The 16891-nt window shown below is 39.8% G+C and overlaps 1 protein-coding gene across 1 annotated transcript in view; it reads right to left on the reverse strand.

Moving 5' to 3' along the window:
• Positions 1–244: 244 nt before the first annotated feature.
• TM7SF3 (transmembrane 7 superfamily member 3) overlaps positions 245–16891 on the reverse strand; it is a 38585-nt gene continuing 21938 nt past the window's right edge. Inside the window, exons 6-12 of the mRNA XM_081248306.1 lie at positions 14846–15023; positions 10555–10641; positions 8937–9017; positions 8146–8298; positions 4347–4444; positions 3626–3788; positions 245–2358 (exon numbers count right to left, since the gene is read on the reverse strand). Of these exons, the coding sequence (XP_081104432.1) occupies positions 2096–2358; positions 3626–3788; positions 4347–4444; positions 8146–8298; positions 8937–9017; positions 10555–10641; positions 14846–15023 (1023 nt within the window). The 3' untranslated portion in view covers positions 245–2095. The remainder of the gene's footprint in view (positions 2359–3625; positions 3789–4346; positions 4445–8145; positions 8299–8936; positions 9018–10554; positions 10642–14845; positions 15024–16891) is intronic.

Genomic DNA, 16891 nt, shown 5'->3' on the forward strand with positions numbered 1-16891 from the left:
CAGGGAAGCCCCAAAGGATATATATAACTTTTAACACATTATCCCACATTTTGTTCATTTCCTATCATTCCATTTATACTTAAACTGACTTTTTAAATAAAGAATTGTTTGTCCAGATTAAATAATTCTGTTTTTATAGCTATGAAACGGTCCTCTCATGTCTTGTTACTTTGGTACAAAAATACAGTTGGTAAAAAATTTTATAGGAATTTTATAATAATGAGACTTCTTAGCATTTTTTCAAAATAGGTATTTATTATTAAAAAATTATACAGACTTATTACTCACAAATTATCATGAAAAATTTTAAACACTTTGTCTCCCCCCTCCAAGAAAGTGTGTTTTGTCTTTATACTCTTTACTGGCAGTGCATTTTGATGGTATAGGAAAAAATTCACACATATTCCATATAACTTTGTTAGAATTTACAACAATACAGCAGAATCCAGAATCCCTACAGTGAATTATTAAAAAAACACATTTTTTTCTTCAAGTTTAAGTGTTTTTGAAGTTATATAAACAGTGAAGAGTACAAAATAAATAGTAAACAAACACCTGTGTATAATTTTTCAATGCAAGAAATGATTAGTCATACATTTTTTTCATTTTGTTTCAACCTTACCAGAACACTTTTAAGAGCGAGTTGAAAATTTTCCAGTTACCCGAAACTTCAGAAACCTACTGTCCATTGAAAACCTCTGAAAAGCAGCATCATTTAAACAGCGGTTAACTTACAAATGGGAATGCAACAACCACAACCGACCTCAAGGCCACTCAGGCACGTCAGAGTCCCCAGCTCCAAATGCAAGGCAGCACCTCCTCGGCAGAGGCTCTGACAGTTAAAAGGCCGTGAGGAGAAGGGATGCAGCCCAGGGCATCGGGCGCTTTCTTGTGGTGGAACAAAGTCAAAACTGAAGGGACTCTCCTTACAGAGTCCAAGTCACTGAAAGCAGCTCTATTAAACACCTGAGTCCTTCCTGATGCCCTCCTCAGCGCTTTACAACACAGACAGGACAAACAAAGGCTTCATGCACAGATTTTCTGAAGCTGTGCCAATGCTCTAACAACTAATTTAGCAGAAAGAACTACAAAATGCAAAATTTTTAAAGGTTTCCATATTAATGGGATTATGGATGAAGCTAGGAGCCAATTTGTCTCCTAAAAATAAAACAATTCATATGTCATCGCATGCAGTTTCAATTAGAGATCAGCTATCAACACTATTTTAAAAGGTCTTGAAAGAAAAAAAAAAGGCCATTTTTTAATCTGGAATATAAATAAATCATCCATTTAAAAGCTCTATTATCTACATAAATGGACCTACTTTCAAATAATTGGAATAATTTAGCTATTTAAATTACCATTTTAAGCAACAAAAGGCAAAGACGAGGGGTACCTACTGAACTATACACTTAAAAAATGATCGATACGGTAAATATGTATTTTACCATAAACAAAAGGGTACTTTTTGATAATATATGATACTAAGAAAGATGCAACTAAGTAATCAGACTGCTATTAGTAAGAAAATAAGTTAGTTTTCCCTGTTTTGTACTCTGAAGTTCAAAGGCCCAGTTTCAAATTCCCAAAGCTCCAAACACAGTGACATATAAAAGTTCAGTCCCACCCTTAAATTAAACCACCCTCCGTGCCCTGGCCCCCGAGTTTGGACAGACTCAGGTGATAGAACTGTTCAAGGTGTTATAAAAAAAAAAACACACGAGGGCTTTACAGGAGAACCATTGTTTTCAAGTTCCTTTTTTGTTTTTTTAAGCGTATCTATTTAATGGAATAAGTTGACATATATTTATAAACCAAAAGGTAATTTCTTAAGTATTTCATAATAAGGGAAAACCTCCCTACCACCAACTTTTTGGCCATCTTTCTCCCTCTCACTTAGAATTACTGTCATCCCCCTGGTATACCCTTGCCCTGTATCAATAAGGAGACCACAACACTGTACAAAGCACGGACACAGAAGCTGGTTTCTTAGCAGACTTGCCCCAGAGACTGCTGAAGCAGCAAGGCAGCAACACCCAATCTGAGGCGGTACCTGGGTTGTACTTCAAGATGGCACTGACCAAGCCCTCCGCATCTACAGAAGCAGGGGCGTCCTTTCTCCGGCTGGCTGTTCCTTCTGAAAGAGCTCTTTGATCTGGGCTAGTCGGCCGTAGAGCCTCTCTCTCAGTGGAGGGATGTGGTAGCTGGGGTCCAGGATGTTCGTCACTCTGCGCTCACGCTCTCGCTTCCATAACTTGTATGGGTGGGGAGGGAAAAACGGTTGCCCTCTTTCTCTTCGAATCTGTAACGTAATTCCACTTACAGCCAGCATCCCCCATACTGCCAGGATAATAAAGTCTAAAGAACGGTAGAGAAGCACAGTTTGAATCTTGTGTTTTAAAACCTAACACGGATCGAAGACAACATTTCATAGCCTCAATCTCTATCATCTTTTCTCAGTTAATATTAGACTTTCTGGTAAGTTGGTCCAAACATACATGTATATCCTCCCTTACCAGCCAAGGAATAAGTGAGGAAGCTATGGACTTATATTTTAAAATAGGAGTTTCCAATTACAGGCATTTGAAAGTCCAGACAGGTTGTAAAGGAATCAGTTGTTTGGATCCTTGGCATTCCAGTATTTTATGACTAGTGCCCACAGACACAGCTGTTTGTTGTTTGCTGTGTTTCTCCAAAGGTGGGGGGAAAGGCAGTGATCTCACAAATGTACATCATTGGAACGTCATGATGCTCTTTCTTGCCATCCCACCCTATATGGGACCCCACCCCACTCATAGAGTGGATACAGAAATGCATGAAAAGATTCAACAAATTGTACTGAGCTTCTAGCAGAAGGCTTGGCAAAGTACTGTCAAACTTCCAAGACATGTGGATTTCAAGGTTTTTACCATCACCCTCTTAAATAATGAGGGCAGGCTCAGGATAGCAGAGGGAAAGATTTGCCCTTAAACGTTCATAACAATCACAATGGTGCTTATGTATCTTCAATTCTAAGACCTGCTTTTCCATCCTTGCTATTCTAACATTTCTGAAACCAACATAGCTTATCATCTTCGTGAACATTTAATTTAGTAGTCATTTTTTTCAAAAAGTTAATGGAAAATCTTTAACGGGTAGACTCTTATAATTGAGGAAAAACACAACTACTGATTGAAAACCAAATTCACTTTGATTAGCAAATGACGTGCTTCTTTATAGGAGGAAAACAAGGGAATAGCTTAAAAAAATCAGGTTGTCGTTCTCACCCCTCACCCCACCCCAACTCATAAGGTGCCAAACAGCTTTATTCTCAGCATTTTTCTTACAACTGGGAATTGACCAGGTAAACCTTAGTAATCCTGGCTTAGAAATTTCTTAATAAAGTTCATTTACTAGATTTTTAGAAGTATGACTTTCAGCCACCTTACAAATTTAAATTCTTCATTCCTATGATCATAAGTTATTAACACAGGGCTCTTACAGCATTGGGATGGTGTGAATTTCCTCCTATTGTCCAGTTAATCTTCTTTCAATCTTTCAATCTGGTTACCAAGAGTTCTTGTTAGCACAGGTGGGCCAATATTCCTATCTGACTATCACTTGGTTCTCAGATTTAGAGTCTTACCATTCGTTTGAAAAGGCACATTTATGAAAGCTCTGCGGAAATCCACGTGGAGCACTCTCTTCAGTACGTTCAAAGTGATGTAGGAAAGGCTTGTGTACATGTAACTGTCAACAGCCAAGACCACCGAATAGGCGCCAATGAATCCACAACTCAGTATGTTCAGCTGTGGAAGAGCAGAAGCGTTTAGGCGGCACCTCTGGTAGAACAATAATAGTCTTTAACTCTGGTCACTGGCCTCAATCCCAGGGAATCACTTCTCCCTCAGAGCATGTGAAGAGAGACCAAGTCTTACAGCTGAATAAAGGTTACCTGAAAATATAAACTGAAAACAATCTTCAACACCTACAGTTGGTAAAAGTTTCCCTCATCATAGAAAATATCTTCCCTGTGAAAGAACTTCAACAATAAATTCTAAGTAGATTAAGAACCATTCTTCTGGAGAGACGGCTGAAATGAACAATCCAGCAGATTGTTGCATTACTGTAAGCCCTACCTTCTCTGCTTCTGCTGTCAAAAGAGGGATGACCTGCATCACTTGATGGAAAAAACATCGTAACTAGGTCATCGTAACTAGAACTTCTCTTGCTTTCACAGTAACAAGGCTATTTAAAAATCAATCATCTGATACAGATCATCAGACAGCTCTCTCTGGTGAATAAAAATGCAAAACAACTGAAGGCCCAGGACAAGAGGATGAATAAACTGACCCGATGACACTTACTATTCTTAGGCAGCCCATGAAAACCACTGGAATGAGAATAGCTATACAAGAGAAGGTCACCCAGAACACTGAGTCATCACGGAAAATCTTTAGGTTTCCTGGAAAAGCAAAAAGAAATCAAGAGTAAACAACAGGTTCACCAAGTTACATTTCATTTTCTCAACGTGTGAACATAGACGTACATCGAAGATTTAATTTAACAACCAGGGAATATGTCAGCAATTAGATATGAACTGACTTTTTTCACTTAACAGTCAATACAATCCCCTTTGAAGGGAGTGTCCTAAGAAGGTAGAGGGGTGGGAGGAAAATCAAGCAGGTAAATGCTCTGCATTTATTACCAGGATAATTTAGAAGAGGCTGGGCTAGTCCAAGCTCTTCCATTTACCAGCTGTGATGCTGGGCCTCAGTTTCCTAACCCATAAGATGAGAAGGTTGAACTACTTCATCCCCAAGCTTCAAATCGTCCCTTCTAGCTACAAATTTCAATGATTCCATGATTTTGTACTGCAAAGTAAAAAATATAAGTGGCATTCAGAGTTAACCATATGAACCCCCATATAAGCAGCAAAATCAATTTAATAGGGTTTTTTTTTAATATTAAAGTTTTGGTCTTTTTTTTTTTAATAAGTAATTCAGTAAGGAAGGCAAAATAATTCTTTATTTATTTATTTTTGGCTGTGTTGGGTCTTCGTTTCTGTGCGAGGGCTTTCTCCAGTTGTGGCAAGCGGGGGCCACTCTTCATTGCGGTGTGCGGGCCTCTCACTATCACGGCCTCTCTTGTTGCGGAGCACAGCCTCCAGACGCGCAGGCTGAGTAGTTGTGGCTCATGGGCCTAGTTGCTCCGCGGCATGTGGGATCCTCCCAGACCAGGGCTCGAACCCGTGTCCCCTGCACTGGCAGGCAGATTCTTAACCACTGCGCCACCAGGGAAGCCCGATTTAATAGGTTTTTACCATCAATGCATTTCCTGCCCAGCCACTGCACACTGGAAGAGAAGATTTCCTCAGGCATCAGGAAAGCTGGGAGCCAACCACTTATCTGCCCTACTAAACCCTTTTCCAAAGTCCAGCACACCTTGTGGTGACCCAGGACAGATATATAAGAACTCCTATTATAAATTACGTTTAAATAGCAAGAATATAAATCTGACAGTTATTTCATATTGACACTGGCACTGTCACTCAGTCCAACTGGAGGTGGCCCCATATCTTGAGACCCATGTATCCTGAAAGAGGGGGAGCTCCATAGTGAGGGACTCTGACCTGGAGACCCCACATTCTCAGGAAGCAAACTGCAACATGCTGCAGTGAGGTGAATGGATGGATCAGATCTCGAGGTCAACTACACTAACCTTCACAAAATGCACATGTGGTTTTAAAAAAAGAAATGCAGGATTAAAAAGAGGAGTTATGTAACACAACCTTGTACATCAACTCTACTTGAGTAAAATAAATTTGAAAAAAATAGTAGTTATGATGCCAGGCATGTGAACACTGACCCTTTCAGAGTACAAGCTCTTGGGTAGACACATAATAACGTGAAAACAGTAATTTAATTAGATCTGAGAGGTCAGCCAAATCTTTCTCAAATTTTAATACTTAAAAATATGAGTTTGCAGGGCTTCCCTGGTGGCGCAGTGGTTGAGAGTCCACCTGCTGACGCAGGGGACACCGGTTCGTGCCCGGGTCCGGGAAGATCCCACATGCCGCGGAGCGGCTGGGCCCGTGAGCTATGGCCGCTGAGCCTGCGCGTCCGGAGCCTGTGCTCTGCAATGGGAGAGGCCACAACAGTGAGAGGCCCGCGTACCGCAAAAAAAATAAAAGAGTTTGCACCCACTCTTATTAAGGAGACACTCACCCTAAATGTCCTTAAGCAATGAGATAGTTCATACATGAACTACCAAAAATAAGATAGTTCAATACATCAACTGCAAACAATTCTAACCCATCATCCCTCCATCCTCTAAGCATTAACAAAAAGGGAGGGAGCTCATTAAGTAGTATTTGATTTAGCACTTCTAGAGTAGAGTTCTGAATCTGCATTTTCAACAGACATCCCTGGGAACCTGTCATTTAGTCAAATCTAAACAACGCTACTTTGCAGGTAGATAAAACGCTACCTGCAGTGGGGCCTGTGGAAATGAACTCGGCTATAGGTTTGCTAAAATCAGAACAAAGGGCCCTGGAATGGTCAGTAAACACACAGCTCACCAATTCTCTCTGATCTTAAAAAAAAAAATCTTTAGAGAGCCATCTGCACTCAATATCCTGTGTTCTCAAGAACTGGCAGCCTCAAGAGACAGGCACTCTTTTTTTTTTTGAGACAGCTATTCTTATATCTAACATTTTCATCACCTTTAATCTGATATTATTATATAAGAACATTGTCACAAGAAGGAAATAGCTTAATACTTTTGAATGTAGATACTCCCTTTTTTTCCCTAATTGAAATATAGTTGATTTACAATGTTGTGTTAGTTTCAGGTGTATAGCAAAAGTGATTCAGTTATACACACACACATACACATATATATATTCTTTTTTGGATTCTTTTCCATTATAGGTTATTACAAGATATTGACTATAGTTCCCATGGTATATAGTAGGGCCTTGTTGTTTATCTATTTTAAATATAGTAGTGTGTAGATACTCCTTTTTTTGCATTTTTGACAACAAACAAGAAATGTTAAGTTATTGTATAACTGCAAAGTGAAGGGAAACAGAATAGGGCACCCCAAAATGTGTCCCTTTGGCATGAGCTGAAAGGCAATCAAGACCCAGCAGATTCAGAAAAACTTTTCTTTCCCTTAACTGCCTAAAAGAATTTAGATCAGGGGCCTGGCCCAGAACGAAAGCAATTACCAGAGATAACTTTTTATCTGAAAGACTTACCTGCATGGCAAACATCTGCTCTTCCTATGTTCCTGTAAACTGCCCTCCCCCTCTTTGAAGCCCCAGACTCCATTCCATTTCTTAGCTCGGGATGGCAGATAAGTCTCAACTGCTTGACTGCCTGTGAGTCTTATATTTTTTTGGGACTCCTGTGGCACGAAATTAAATCTGTTTTCCTCCTATTGATCTGTCTTATGTCAATTTAATTATTAGAGCAGCCAAAGAACCTAGAAGGGTAGAAGGAAAAGTTTTCCTCCCCTACAAAAGGAAGTTAACTTACAAGCTAACTAGATTTTAAAAACTGATAGAAATTGAATAACTTCAAAAAATCCCCAGAACCATCCCTTTGCTACTGCCCTAGGATGACTACAAGTAGGTACTTAGGGAATACTCGGGGTTTGGCAAAGGGTGGGAGCAGAGGTTAGGGGGAAAGAGAAGATGGGGGACGAAGCACCAGGTTCCTCAGCTCAGCAGCCATCAGAGCAGCACCAAATTTATCTGTGGGGTATATCAGGCTTCTGCTTAAAATTCACTTGAAGAAAGAGTTCCAGGGTTTAACAAATAAAAAACGAAAACCACCATTCTGCCATATATAAAGAATTCCCTTTAGCTCCCTTAATTTCAACTAACAGAAACACACACCCACACTGCCCTTATCATGACAAATAGATACAAAGCTACCTCCAAAGACATTCTAGAATTATCTATAAAGAACGCCTTTGAGGAAAGAGGGATTCTTACTGGTACTGACCCTCCCCAAAGTGCCACATTATCAGTGCAAATTTCCAGAACTCTCTAAGGAGAGGCCCCAAATCCCTGACGAGGGGATATGTGTACTAGAGAGCTGAAATGAACTCTTTAAACAATGAACTGAACACACGTAACATTAGTTACACATCTCCTACCCAGTGGAGTGAAGAAAGTCACTGATGAGACGAGGAACCCCAGCACCAGTCCAACAAACAGCATGCAGAGCAAAAGGATTCCAAATCGCCACCAAGCAGCTACCAAGAAAATCCCACCGACACTTCCGGCAACAGCTGTCAGAACCAGGCGGACTGCACAAGGAAAGAGGATGAACGGTTAAATCAGAGGAAGCTTTTCCAACCGCACGCTCAGACACACTATACCATTACCAAAGCCAGCCTAGCCTTTCTCTGGGTCAGGCACCAAAGGCGCATCAGTGGTGCAGTGAAACCAGCATGGGGAGGCCCTCTCTAGGGAGGGCCCGGTCTGAGGCTGGAAACCAGCCGGGGAGCTAAACCTCCAAGGACTAGTGACAGGCATGGCTTGGTACAACCTATAATTGGGGCAGAGGAAGAAGGGGTGACAAGCATTCTGTTCAATGTGACAAGGAAGGAGGGGTTGTGTTTGTTTTAAGGTAAATAAAATCCTAACACTCTGATTGCTGTAAAGGTCATATGGTCTATATACCACACAGCTGGAACACAGGTTTATAATCAATACGGCCCTTCATTTCCCTCAGGACCAAGGAATTCACCACGTAGATTAAAAACCCGGGAGAGAAGGTCTGAAGGAGTAGTTTAGAAAAGATGTGTAGAGCACAGGTGGCCAGTTATTTTACACACATAAGAGGATATCACACACAATACTGGTCAAACTGTAGAAGGAAAGGTGGGTGTAAACGGTGCCTTCCTTTTAGAACACTCAATCAAACTATATTATTTTCACTTACCATCATACTTAATAGGTGTCAGTCTTGTAATCAGTATATAAAAGAAGAATCCCATGAAGATAAAGCCTATAAAGAATAGTTCTAGTAGCAAACGACCAAGGAAGGAAAAAAAACAAAAGCAACAGTTAGTAAATGCAAATTAAATGTCTAATCTACAAATACATGCTTCAGTTCCCAGAATTTACACATGAGGGCATTCAGAGAAGAGAAATAATTATCTAAAAGGCAGGAAAAATTCAGAAGTCACTGGAAGTAAATATTATCATTAAATGGGTACAAATTAAAGTATTAACTATTGGATACATTTTCTTGTATATAGGTCAATTTCAATTGGTCAGTTAACTGTTAATTTCATAGCTCATTTTAATATATTTATACTTCCTACTTAAAACAAAAATAGTACTTTTGTCATTGTGTCTGATCTGAAATTACAGACTAGATTTCAATTCATTACATGAGCAAGAATACAATTTGAAAGGTTAAAAAAAAAATTCCAAAGCAAAATGTAACTTTTATGTCTTCTTTTAAGTCATCCTTTCCTGTTTAGGATGTACATCAACCATTGTCTTTATCTATAAAAAACCTAGTAATATCTTTGGAACCTTGCATACAGCTTAACAATTAAATTCTGTATTATAGAATCATTCTACACTTTGAGAAATTAAATATCTTCACAATATTCTCTTCTCAATCAAGAAAAAAAGTATAGTAATGGAGGGAAAGGAGTTGCTGCTTCAAACAACTTATTAAAGCAAGTTCAAAGAGTTTTATAAGATCAAGATTATGTTTACTCTCCCCTTGATGCTCATTATACTGCCTGTTAATGAATTATATAAGGATTTTTTTTTTTTTTTTTAGTAACTGCAAACATTAGTTATATAAAAGTCAGCCCAGGGCTTTCCTGGTGGCGCAGTGGTTGAGAGTCCGCCTGCCGATGCAGGGGACATGGGTTCGTGCCCTGGTCCGGGAGGATCCCACATGCTGCAGAGCGGCTGGGCCCGTAAGCCATGGCCGCTGGGCCTGCGCATCCGGAGCCTGTGCTCCACAGCAAGGCCACAGCAGTGAGAGGCCCGCGTACCACACACACACAAAAAAAAGTCAGCCCAAAGAATTCAAATCAATTCAATGAGCATAATTCATATTCTACTTCCCCCACTGGGGTTCACTGAGCAGATCATGGAGTTCCCATTTGCTGTCTGAACCTCCCAGGGCTGTGCAGACATTTCGACCTCCCTGTACTGTACACTGCAGCCTGATTTATACAAAACCATGTCAATCACCATCACCAAAATCCACATATATTTTTACACAGACGTCCTGATTTCTAATTAGTAATCTTTGGTCAACTAGTCAATCTAGCAATTGAAGTTTTGATGCACAAATCAAATTTTATTCCCCTCTTAATAAGAGAAGGTTGCATTCCATTGTTGAGAAAAGAGAAAAAATCAAAATGCATTGTAATTCAGTAGAATCTTTACTAAAAGACCCCAGCTACAAATCTATAAAGATAGTGGAGGTAGCCAGTTGCTTACTCTCCTTACAGGTCATAAATTCCCCAGCAGCATTTCAGAAAAAAGACCACAAGGCATGTAAATAGCAACTATATTAGACAAAATACCTGTTTTCCAGAATCTGTGTCCAAAGAAACAGATGAAGAGACCAAGCAGGGCAAAAAGAGTGAAGAACACTTTGGTAGATACCCTTCCTAAAAAAAATGAAAACTGAGTGCATAATACATCGAATTTGATACTTTGAATTGAATTAATATAGAACAAAGCTTCATGAAAAAAAGCAAAGTGAACTGACAATAATTTATTCCATAGGTGTATAACTTATTTTAAAAACATCTTTGCCAACCCTAATGACTTACTCTATGTGGGCGGTGAATACCAATGGTTGCTGGTGTCACAAAAAGAGAAATCAGACAACACTGCTTCCTGATGAAGGTCTGCAATACTACCCATGACACATTTGGGGGAGGGGATGGGGGAGAAGTGGGAAAGGAGGAGGAGAGAGAGCGTGCCTAAAACAAATAACTGTTTCTTCACAAGTAAACTACAAGAAGAAAAGGAGGGTCGGGGGAGGGAGACCGATGGCTTAAAGGGGAGTTAAGACACATCAACTAAAACCAATGTGCAGACCTCATCTGAAACCTGATTCAAACAAACAAAACCATGAAAAACAATTAAGAAGCCTGGGACAATGTAAACACTGGCTGTTAATCTGATGCTATTAAGGAATTATCTTCAACATTTTTCATTGAGACTTGTGTTAATGATACTGTGGCTATATATATTTTTTAAAAACAGCACTTATCTTTAAGATATACATATTGTACGAAAATTTTGTAAGCAAAATGACCATTAGGGACCCACTCTAAAAGAATCCAGTGATAAGGCGTGGGGTCCACAGGGACACAGGTGGGTGTATAACTGCAACAAGATAACGGCCATGAATCAAAATTGCTAAGGTGAGATTATGATATATGGAGGTTCACTGAAATTTTCCATAACAAAAGATTTTAACCAAAACTCACATTAAATTAAAGAAGATGTATTATTCTGTAAGGAACACATGAACAAATTACTACCAATCTTCTCAATTATACATGTTGCTTTGGAAAAAAATGTAGTGTAATAACTAATGATGAAGCACAATATGCTCCCTGATGCCGAAGAATCCAAATCCTGTGATCCTCAATCGGCACAAACTTAAATAGAAAAAACAGGATTCGAAAGATAAGCCCTATTGAAGGGAGAAACAGGTCCACTAAATTCACCACCATCATGACACCTTTGAGATAAACACAAACAAATCATCCCCGAACTAAAAACAAAAACAAAGCACCTACACAAACTCATGTGAAGTGTTACAAACTGACCACAAGTCAAAACACATAAAATACTTGAGTGTTCAGATGGATACCATGAAGACCTACATTTAGATAAGGAACACAGACAGAAGACCACAATTTGCAGGGCATAAAATATACCTACATATCAGTTTCTCTGAGAATGAACAGCTCAAAAAAAGATGAATTGAGAGGTACTGCAACATCCTGCTTATTTCAGACCTGCGGCTGACAGCAGTTCTACGATTCAATCCTTAGAGCAAAAACATGCAGTTCAGTGGGATAATTTTTTTCAAGTGAAAATCTAGCGGAAGTTTCCAGCAAGTGGTGCAGTCACCAAAGACAGCAACCCAAGAAAAACTGGCACACGCAGTTAGATATGTTCCTCCAGGACATTAGACAGCAGAGAAGAACTAAGTAGAATCTCTGATCACAGTACCAGGAAGGAAGGAGAGAAAAAGTTAAACATACAAGTAAAGCCCGAGAGGAGAGATTTCATAAGCAGAATCTAGAGACAATACAAGGTAGGAATTCTGGGGAAAATGAAGACAAAGGGGTGAGCAGGAGGGGAAGACACAGGGGAGCCAATGTTTAGTGTTTTTAATCATGACGGAATCACTTTAGCTATGACACAGGCCAAGGTTTTAATTAAAAGGCAATGTGGGTCCATCCGCCCTACTCCAAGCTCAGGAAAGGCATCCAAGTGTGCATCGAGCTTGAAGACAAAAGCCACAGAACATAACTCTGAGCTGGAGGAACAGGAGGATCGGACCTTTCCCTCCCCCCCGCCTAATGTGGAAAGACAAGTCCCAGAGCTCACCCTCATTAGGAGGGGCCCTGGTGCAAAGAGTTTGGGGGAAAGGAAACGGAGGAACCCAGACAAGATACAGCCCATCAGTCAAAAACGCAGAACTTCTATCTGCCTGGTCTCTTGCATTGTATCTCTCAAGGATCTTGCGTGTGGCAGTGGAAGACTGGGCAGGATGCAGAGGAGAGAAAACATTAAACCCTGGCTTGAACCCAACCGACAGACTTCATTCTTTAGAGCAAAACTCCTTGAAAGAGTTCTTTGAACTCTTTCCAATTTCTTTCTTCCTATTTGTTCTTAAACATACTCGAGTCAGGCTACCCTGAAACGCTTTCACTGGCACCTGTGGCCTCCATGTTGCTAAATCCAATGGTCATTTTCCAGTCTCTTTCTCAGCTGCCCTGTCAGCAGCATCTGACCCAGGTGATCACTCTCTCTTCCTCTAAACACTTTCTTCTCTTAGCTACAAAAAACACTTTCCTTTCACCAACCTGGTTGCTCCTTCTCGGTCTCCTTGGTGGGATCTTCTTCAATTTCCTGACCTCTAATCATTGGAGCACCCAGGGCTCAGTCCTTACACCCCCTCCCTCTCCTACAGCTATAAACATAAAAGGAATGATAAACATGGAAAACTGCCATTTGGCAACCGGCTGGTAATAAATGTTTCAGGCAAAGCTCACCAGATGCTAAAGCCAGCAAGTGAAGAGTTTGAGAAACGACTATTGACCTGTACTCAAAGTATCTCCCCAAAAGATACTTAAAGGGGAAAATAGTTACTACACAGTGGAGAAACCTGGCCGACACCCCTAACCAAGTAATCAGGGTTACTACCACCAGTAATGGAAAACATAGATATCAGGTGCCTCTAGAGAAGGACACTTCATCACTTCTTTTGTATTCCTACCAAAAATTCATAATCTGAACTTAGTCACAAGGAAATATCAGATAAACCCAAACTGAGGATGTTCTACAAGAATAAATAACCTGTACTCCTCAAAAAGGTAAAGGTTTTGAAAGACAAAAACAGACTAAGAAATTGTGCCAGATGCAGGAAGATAAAAGAGACAGTTTAATGCAACATGTGATCATGAAGTGGACCCTAGACCAGAAAAGAAATTTTTCTTCTGGTTATAAGGGACATTGGTGGAATAACTAGTGAAATTTGATAACATCTGTAGGTTAAATAACAGTACTATATCAATGTTAATTTTGTGATTTGATAGTTTTACTAGTTACATAAGGAAATAAATAGAAGCATTTAAGGGCAAAAGGGTCTCTATGTCTGCAACTTGCTCTCAAAAGCTTCAGGAAAAAAATGTATATATATATGTGTACATAGAAATAAAGAATAAAAAGCAAACAGCATAACGTGGTAACTAACATCTGAGGACCATTGGTGAAGACTATGCAGAATTCTCTGAACCATTTCTGCATCTTTTCTGTGAAACTGTTTCAAAATAAGATGCTAAATACACATAAACAGCAAGATCTTACAACAGCCCCACTGCCAGCATCCTCTCTCTCCTGGACACTGTGATGGTCTACTGATCAATCTCCCTATTTCTGCTCTTGCCCCTGATTTTTCTCAAACAAAACAAAATGAAACAAAGCAGCCAGAGTGATCCCATTGAAACATGAATCAGCACCATCTGCTCAAGCTCTCCAGTGCCTTGTCATTGCTCTCAGAATAAAAGCTATAGTCCAAACTGGGACCTGCGAGGCCGCCTGCTCCAGCAGCCACATGAGGCAGGCTCGCAGCTGAGGGCCTCTGCGCTGGCTGTCCCCTCGGCCTGGCACCCCCTGCCACTGCCCCGCCAGTGACACGTCCATGGCTCCCTGCCTCACCCTGGGTCTTTCCCCTAATGCTACCTGTTCAGCATGGACTTCCCGAGCCATGCTTTCTCAAATTCTCTTGCCCTCACTGGTTATCTCCCTTTCCTACTTAATTCTTGCTTCTTAACCCTCGTCATGTATCTCACATACGATATAGTTCACAAATGTATCTTGTCTGTCTCGTCTCCCCCACTAAGATGCAGGCTCCAGGAGGGCTAGTATTTTGTCTATTTTGTCCACTGCTCTATCCCAGTGCCTAGAACAGAGAGTGGAGTAACGGAGGGGCTCAGGAGGCATGTGCTGAATGCATGAATGAATGAGACAAAAACACTTTTAAATATCCTTAAGTTCTGTACTAGTTGATAAAGGTCGGCAAAGCCAAAGAAGAATTTTCACAGTTGAAATCCAAATACTCACCAAGGGAAGAACAATTATCTTCCCCTGCCTCAAAGCTGCAAGCGTACGTGTGAGCAGGGACGTAAGCTGTAGACGTATTTAGAAATGGATCTCTAACGATGACGTTGTAAATGACACCTTGTCCCCGGAGGGAGGAGAAAGAAACACTTGTCTTATCATCAGCTGTTAGGGTAACCACCTGAAGCCAAAAATAATGCACGATTAGTGTTTAGATTAAAAAAAGCAAACCCCATTTCTCCACACCCTCTCCAGCATTTATTGTTTGTAGATTTTTTGATGGTGGCCATTCTGACCAGCGTGAGGTGGTATCTCATTGCAGCTCTGATCTGCATTTCTCTAATAATTAGTGATGTTGAGCATCTTTTCATGTGCTTCTTGGCCATCGGCATGTCTTCTTGCACTGTTGGTGGGAATGTAAATTGATACAGCCACTATGGAGAACAGTATGGAGGTTCCTTAAAAAACTAAAAATAGAACTACCATATGACCCAGCAATCCTACTACTGGACATATACACTGAGAAAACCATAATTCAAAAGACGCATGCACCCCAATGTTCATTGCAGCACTATTTACAATAGCCAGGACGTGGAGGCAACCTAAATGTCCATCAACAGATGAATGGATAAAGAAGATGTGATACATATATATACAATGGAATATTACTCAGCCATAAAAAGGAACGAAATTAGGTCATTTGTAGAGATGTGGATGGACCTAGAGTCTGTCATACAGAGTGAAGTAAGTCAGAAAAACAAATATCTCATATTAATGCATATATGTGGAATCTAGAAAAATGGTATAGATGATCCTATTTGTAAAGGAGAAATAGAGACACAGATGTAGAAAACAAACGTATGGATACCAAGGGGGAAGGGGGGGGATGAATTGGGAGATTGGGATTGACATATATACACTATTGATACTGTGTATAAAATAGATAACTAATGAGAACCTACTGTATAGCACAGGGAACTCTACTCTATGGTCTGTGGTGACCTAAATGAGAAGGAAATCCAAAAAAGGGGGGATATATGTATACATATAGCTGATTCACTTTGCTGTAAAGTAGAAACCAATACAACATTGTAAAGCAACTATACTCCAATAAAAATTAATTTAAAAAAAAACCCACAAGCTTTTCTATTATAACCCCACCTACATGTGCTATTAAATTCTAATATGAAAGTACAATTCTTGTTTAAAATATACACTAGCCCATTTGGCTTTTTTAAAACAATTTATTAAAGTATAGTAGATTTACAAAGTTGTGTTAATTTCTGCTGTACAGCAAAGTGATTCCGGTAAACATACACATATATATATATTCTTTTTCATATTCTTTTCCACTATGGTTTATCACAGGATATTGAATATAGTTCCCTGTGCTATCCATCCTACATATGTTTGCCAACCCATTTGACTTTGTCAAGAGATTGTCCTACAGTCTGTACGTGTTGATATGAACAAGCTCTTACACAAAATGCATCTAAAGATCTTGTATATGTTAATAATTTAAGTAGAATGTGATATAAATAAATGATTTAAGTAAAATGTGCTAGTTAGGACAAAGAAAAGAATTTTTGTCTCGTCTGCTCGACTGTAAATGACATAAGGGCAGGAACCTTATTTATCCTGCTCACTAGTCTCCCCTCAGTAATTAGCATAGAGTAAGTGTCCAACAAACACGAGTGGTCACTGCGAGCTACAGAGCTGAGGTAGGCTGTGTGGGTTAACATCTCACAGAGAGCACCCACCTACTTTTGTCTAACAGACTCTGAAATAAGAAAAATCACATACAGCTGTGTTATCCTGTAGTCCTTCACTTCAAAAATTCCCTTTTAAAGGTTGTTTTTTAAATAGGGGATAAATATAATAGGAGAAACAAAAGCCCCACGTAGCCCTAATACACAGATATGTTCCTACTAACAGAAGTGAGAAAACGAAATGTTAGGATTTCAGGAGTAAATAATTAGGAGCCTCTTAGAAAACTTCTACTGTTTAAATATAGTGCTTAGTCTTCAAAACTATGTTTTCTGGGGCTTC

The sequence above is a fragment of the Mesoplodon bidens genome, assembly GCF_964165515.1.
Source record: "Mesoplodon bidens genome assembly, chromosome: 11".
Lineage (NCBI taxonomy): Eukaryota > Metazoa > Chordata > Mammalia > Artiodactyla > Ziphiidae > Mesoplodon > Mesoplodon bidens.